Source organism: Phacochoerus africanus, chromosome 11 (genome assembly GCF_016906955.1).
Source record: "Phacochoerus africanus isolate WHEZ1 chromosome 11, ROS_Pafr_v1, whole genome shotgun sequence".
Lineage (NCBI taxonomy): Eukaryota > Metazoa > Chordata > Mammalia > Artiodactyla > Suidae > Phacochoerus > Phacochoerus africanus.
Genome location: NC_062554.1, coordinates 128,563,762 through 128,570,046, shown reverse-complemented (window position 1 = coordinate 128,570,046; position 6,285 = coordinate 128,563,762). Strand labels below are relative to the sequence as shown.

Genomic DNA, 6,285 nt, shown 5'->3' with positions numbered 1-6,285 from the left:
GGCACAGAGCACAATGCCTGGTCCATAATAGTCACTAACTATTGGTAATTATTGTTGGGCTGTGAATGTGTCACATGAAAAGACCTAGGCCTACATTTTGCCCATCTTTCTATGCCAGGGACTGGCCATAGTAGGTGCTCAGTGAATGCTTCTTAAAATGCCTAAATGGGAGAGTATCCATGATGTATTCTTTTCGGGAGGATTAGAGGCTTATTCATTTTAGAACTTTATTGAAGTGTCAAAAATTCTAATAATCTCATGACTCCAAATCATATTCATCTTTCCCTTTGTTAAATTAGTCTTGAACTTAGGCATGTGCCATAGTTTGAGGTCAAACTTGAGTTTGAAGTATTAGTGTTTTGCTAAATTCTGTCTTCACGACTGAGTCCTTAACTGCATGTGCATCAATTTCAGCCTTTACATGGAACAGATTATATCTTTCCCATACGAAAAACTCCAATAGTACACAAGTGTATAGGACTTAAGTGCTAAAGCACTGTTCCTTGAGCTTTACCTGTTTTAAATCCTCTATGTGGCTCAAAACCTAACAGATTTTTCTAAGATGACAGTGCCTGGTCAAATCGATTAGAACTACCACAATTCTAGCCGTGTGTTCTGGCTACAGCACGCCACTGCCCCCGACAAGTCTAAATTCCCTGCTGGCAAGGTTGTCTCCTGCCTCCTCCGCATCATTGCGTGTATGCAGAAGCTTCGAGTGAGTTAGGGTGACGGGTGCAGTTCCTTTTCCGTCCACGTAATTAACTTCCACTAGGGGGGCAGAGGGAAGAGTAGGTTCACGATGAAGACTCCCTAGAAGGTTTAAAGCCTCATCGGGTTGAAAAACTTTTAACCTTGGGGAAGCACTCTTTAATCTTAGTACATCAAACTTTTTTTTTTACTGCGATTTCTCTTCCGTGTTCCCAGAGGACGCCTTCTATGGTCCTTGTCAAGGACACACGCAAGGTTGCAAAGCATCTTGGCCTCCTTCAATTTCATAATCACCGGCCTTCCTACAGGCCAAGCCCGGGACGGGCGCAGGGTACCTGCCCCCGTGGGCGACCCCATCCCGCCCACCGGAAAGCGGGCAGCGTCCCGCGCGCTCCGTGGAAACGCCGCGGAGGCGGAGACGCCTCCCGCCCTCCTTCTAGGAGCCGCGGGAGATGCCGCTCCCGGCGGCGGCCACACCGGAAGCGGCCCCGGGGGCGTGCGGGGCGGCCGCCGAGGGTCCCGCACGCCAGGCGGGGCCGCCGGGCCTCTCCCCCGCCTCCCGGGGGCGTGCGAGGACCGGGCGGGGCCGCCGTCCCTTCCGGGGAGCGGTGGCCGCCGCCGCCGCCGCCGCGTCTGCCGGGCGGCTTCCCACCCCGCCCCCCGCCGCTCAGGGTGACGCTTCTCCAATAACAGCTCGCAGGGAGCCGCCGCTGCGGGCTCCGCCGGCGCCGGGCCCCCTCCGCGCCAGCCCAGCCGCCAGCATGAGGGCCGAGGGCGACGGCAGGCTGGAGCGCTTCTGCAGCCCGGGCAAGGGCCGGGGGCTGCGGGCCCTGCAGCCCTTCCAGGTGGGAGACTTGCTCTTCTCCTGCCCGGCCTACGCCTACGTGCTCACGGTCAACGAGCGGGGCAACCACTGCGAGTTCTGCTTCGCCAGGTAGGGTGGCCCGCACGGACGGGCGGGCGGGCGGGAGCCGGGGCGCCGCCGGGGCGGGCGGACCGCGGCGGGAGGAAGTGCGCGCGGCGCGCGGGGTCCTAGTGCCCGCGGCTCGGGGGAGGGGGCGGGCGGCGCCCTTGAACCCCAGGCCTGATTGTGCCACGTGCGTTAGGAAAGAGGAGCCAAGTTCCCTTCGCACGCCCTGCACGGCACGCTTTCCGAGCTGCTCCCGCGGAATATGCTAAACCCGCGAGGGCAGAATCCTGCCCTCAAACGTGGGCGCGGAGCCGGCCTTGCTCCCAGCGTCAGCACACGCTGCCCACTGGGGTGCGTGGCTGGCGGGGCCCCAGGTTTGCGCAGCTACATGCAGTCTGTCACCTTCAACTTGTGCTTTCTGCGGTGTGTTCTGTGCCCCACAGGCCGGCTCTGTCGCACACGTGCCGCGTTTCCTCCAAGGAACTTAATGCCACTTAATATTTCATGTAAAGTACCTGGTTCCTCTTATTTCTTCTCACCCTGCGCTTGGTGTTTGGAGAGAAGCCAGAGGAGCACTGACCACACACCTGGGGTGCAGAGGGGCTGCACTGGTGCCATGTATCTAATCCTGATTTGGGATTGGGAAGACACGGCTGCTGGGGCAGGATTTGGCAAACCATGTGGTTGGAATTGGTATTTAATTGTGGCATATTCTGTATATACGTTCGTGTTTGTATTCACATACAGCAACACATGACAGTTTCAGACCTGAAAGGCAGGTTAGAAATCATCCATGAAACACTCTCCGTTTTACAGGCAAGAGAACTAATGCCCTGAGCGAGAGAGTGCGATTGCGTATGTGTATTCACGTCTGTCGTTCCGAAAATGAAATCTAGTGTCTTCAGTTCTACCCATTTCCTCCCGAGTTGAGTGTTCCCAGTAGTACTGAGACAGGAAGCCTGGCTTTGGAGTTAAGCTTGTACAGGGCCTTCCGGTACTTTATGCTCTTTGAACCTCAGTTTCTTCATCTTTGAAATGGAGAATTCTGGGCTAGATTAAGCCCACCTGAGGTCTGCAGGTACCTTTGGTGTACAGGTCTGTCTGCAGCCCGCGCAAGCCCAACATACGCTGGCGTACTCCATCTCTGAGATGTGTTCATCTTATTCCACGATAAGACAGAGCAAAAGAAGGGACAAAAGCTAAATACTATAGTCATCTTGCCCAGACTCCCTGCCAGAGCTGTCTTCCGCTTGGGGGGACCTGGAAAGGAACTAGACACAGAATCATGCCGTGGGCAGCTTAAGGGCTGTATGTGATGTGGCTCTTTGAATTGGTGAGCCAAGAGCTAAAGGGTCATGGCACCACTTTGCGACGTTTGAGTGAAGTGAGCATTGGGTTTTCCCAAAGTTAAAAAGGCTGCTGTGTCTGGTCCCTTGATCTTCTGAGCCTCGCTGTGGCTCAGAGTCTGAAGCAGTGTGGGTGTCTGGAGTGGCAGGAGCAAAGCAAGGTCACCCAGCACGGAAGGGGCCCCCCTCCATCGGGCTCCTGGTGATTCCTGGGCTCTATTGTTTGAGAAGAGAAGGTGGTCCTTGCCACATGGTAGGTGCTCAGATGGTCCGTTACCAGACCACTCCTCCGGTGCATTAAAGATCGGCTCCAGCTGGGTTCGCAGTGGAGCAGCAGAGCTGAGATGCTGGTCTTTCGCTGTGAGCCTCCTTAACGGTATCTACTACGCACACCCCCGACCATAGATCAGGAGGGTGCAGTCAGATGGCACTTCACAGATCACCCAGCCATGTGTGATGACACTGGCCTTTTTCCCTTTTCCTGAATGACATTCATTAGTGTCCCTGTTGCCTTGGACCCCTCGCCAGGGCTGCCCCAGGCATTGGAGCGGGACCCTCTGCCTCAGGTGAGCTGCTGTCAGCACCCACTGCACCTTTCCTCTCTCTCCCCAAGGACTTGCTTGAAATCAACTAAAATAGTACACGGGAAATAATGACGTCATGATGCCTGTGAAATGAGAAACAGCTTTGCACTCTGGTTTCTGTTAACTCCGATTGGTTTAGAATTAGTGGGTAACTCATTCTTGCAGATTGAGCACCATTTCCCCTGTCAACTGTTTGTATGTGACCGAGGACAAATTACTCTGCGGGCCTAGAGGACTGTGTCTGTGTCCCCACTGTTCCCCTGGGGATAGAGCAGCATCCTCAAATAGTGAAGCATACAGGGCAGAAATCCACTATGAACCCCCCTCCTCCCATCCCATGGAAGGAAAACGACACCGTATCATTTCTTGTGCCAGACGTTGGAGGTGCACAATATTGCTTAAGCCAAACGAGCCTAGAGATTTTTCCTTAACATATTCATTGTGTCAGGGTTTGACTTAATTTGAAGGAAAATAAGTGATTTTTTGTCAGGAATAAGTATGTTCTCTAAGTTGAAATATAACGGGAAGGTCTCTTAGGTTTTACTGTCAGGGCAATTCAGACAAAGGTTTGTTTCTGGGAGTTTTAGATTTGTATCACGTTTTCCCAGTTCGGGGGGTGACACTTGGGAAGACGTGTGTCTTGCTTCAGCTGCCAGAAGGCAGCTCCTAAAAATACATCTGTCTTTCGCATTTTATGTGTATATACACACACGCACGTTGGCCTGGTCAGGTTTTTGCGGCACGTTTTTGATGTTATATTTCACTTGGTGTTTGACATATCTGAACACTTGATAGATTTGTGTCCGAAAGGAACCAGTCTGTACCCCCGTGTTCCGTTTGAGTCCTCACTGTGTGTGCGGTTCCTCAGGTGCGCAGATGTGCCCTCTCGATCTTTTATTCTCTTGGTTCGTGGGTCCTTTAAAGGCAGGAAGATTGTGTTTGTTGTTGGTTTATTCAGGTTATAGGGGCAAAGTAGGAAGGCCCACTTAGTTGCCTGGGAGGATAGCTGTGGGCACCCAGTGTCAGGGAATGTATATTCTGTCTGACACACTCAGAGTGGTTTAAATATTACGATGTTTGCCCCAGGAAAACCCTGTGCTTGAAACATCCTCATTCAGCAGTCAAGCAGGTGTAATAGCCCCCAGGTGTTTTCGGGTAGCAGTATTCATCTTTTCACCTTTGTTTGACCAAACTGCACTAATCTTGCTTTGCTCTCAGTCACTATTAAGAGCTGTGAACTCTTGGAGTTCCCGTCCTGGCACAGCGGAAACTCATCTGACTAGGAACCATCCCTGGCTGTGAGCTGTGGTGTAGGTCGCAGATGAGGTTCAGATCCGGCGTGGCTTTGGTGTAGGCCAGCGGCTACAGCTCCAATTAGACCCCTAGCCTGGGAACCTCCGTATGCTGTGGGTGCGGCCCTAAAAAGCAAAATAAATACATAAATAAATAAAATTGCACCTGGCCCACTGATGCTTTGCTCAGAAGGGGCTTGTTTTCTGTAGGGGCTGCTGTGAGTCTGCTGATTCCCAGAACGGGAGAGTCTGTAAAGGGAGAGAGGACTTGAGATGCTCTCAAATGGTCTTGCTCTCTCTGAATGACAGATTGGACACAGGCTCTAATAAAGGATCCCCTCCATCTTTTGCATGTATTTTTAAGTAATGGATGGGGAAGACTAAAATATACAGATTTCCTCCAGAAAGTTGCAGTAGAGAGTATACAGTTAGCCACCTGTGTATCAGATAACGCGATAGCGTGTTGCCACTTTCAGCGTTACAGGATTTCAAGGTTTTTGTGTATTTGGGTGCTGGGTTGACTGGGTTTGGATTCTGGCTTCATCCCCTCCTGACAGTTTGTATCTCAAGGCAAATTACTTAACTTCCCTGGAATCCCAGGTCCCTTTATCTGTAAGCTTTTCACATCACCACCCACCTACTGAGCTGGTCCCCAGAGAGCAGAGGTCAAGTGCGGGCCCAGCGCGAGCCCTTCGAGAGCTGTCCCACTTGGCCTGGGGGCAGACTTGGGCAGACTGGTTGGATGAGCCCTGTTGGCTAGATGTTAAATAGTGTGATAAAATGTTCTCATTTCAGGGACATATTTTATGGGGGTGGGCAGTACGCGGAAGAAAACACCAGAACTTGTTGGCCAGTGCAGTCACCTTTCAAGTGGCACATTGACCCCGGAGTTAAAAGGACCAGTTTTCAACTTCAGGTCCCTCCGTCTAATCATAGGTGTCTGGGAATCAGTTTTTAGTATTTTTCAAAACCTGTGGAAAATGATCTGATGAGCCTATATGGGTAAAGCCTTTTTTTTTTTTTTTTTAAGAGCTTTTTCTAGCTCCAAAGTGCTTCCTTTAATATTCTTTTTACCCTAGGCTTAAACAAATGTTTGCAAAGAGAAACGGAGGAAAACAATTTTCCACCTAGCAAGGAGGCTGTGGCTCCTCTCTGCACTCTGCTTGCAGCATGATTCTTGCAGCTGTGGCAAGGAGCAGTCCAGTAGGACGTCAGATGTGCCAGGGGCCAGAACACACACATTCTTCACATGCAGGGAGCGTAATTTCTGTTACTGTGTATCGGGGCTCAGTGACCACGCTGCACATTTGGAAACGATTTGAGATGAAACAGAACAGCAGCAGGCTCTCCTGAAGTGAAACCCAAACCCTGGCGAGTTAAAAACTACCGTCTAACACCTTTTCCTCCCCAAAGCAATTGCACAGAATCCTCGCAATCCAAAAAAT

The 6,285-nt window shown here is 51.6% G+C and overlaps 1 protein-coding gene across 2 annotated transcripts in view; it reads left to right on the top strand.

Annotated features, from left to right (window-relative positions):
• Window positions 1-1,309: 1,309 nt before the first annotated feature.
• The window catches only part of SMYD2 (SET and MYND domain containing 2), a 52,766-nt gene continuing 47,790 nt past the window's right edge, over window positions 1,310-6,285 (top strand). Inside the window, exon 1 of one of the 2 annotated variants that reach the window (XM_047751971.1) lies at window positions 1,310-1,642. In XM_047751971.1, coding sequence (XP_047607927.1) covers window positions 1,470-1,642 — 173 coding nt within the window. In that variant the 5' untranslated portion in view covers window positions 1,310-1,469. The remainder of the gene's footprint in view (window positions 1,643-6,285) is intronic. The other variant, XM_047751972.1, reaches the window with a different exon arrangement.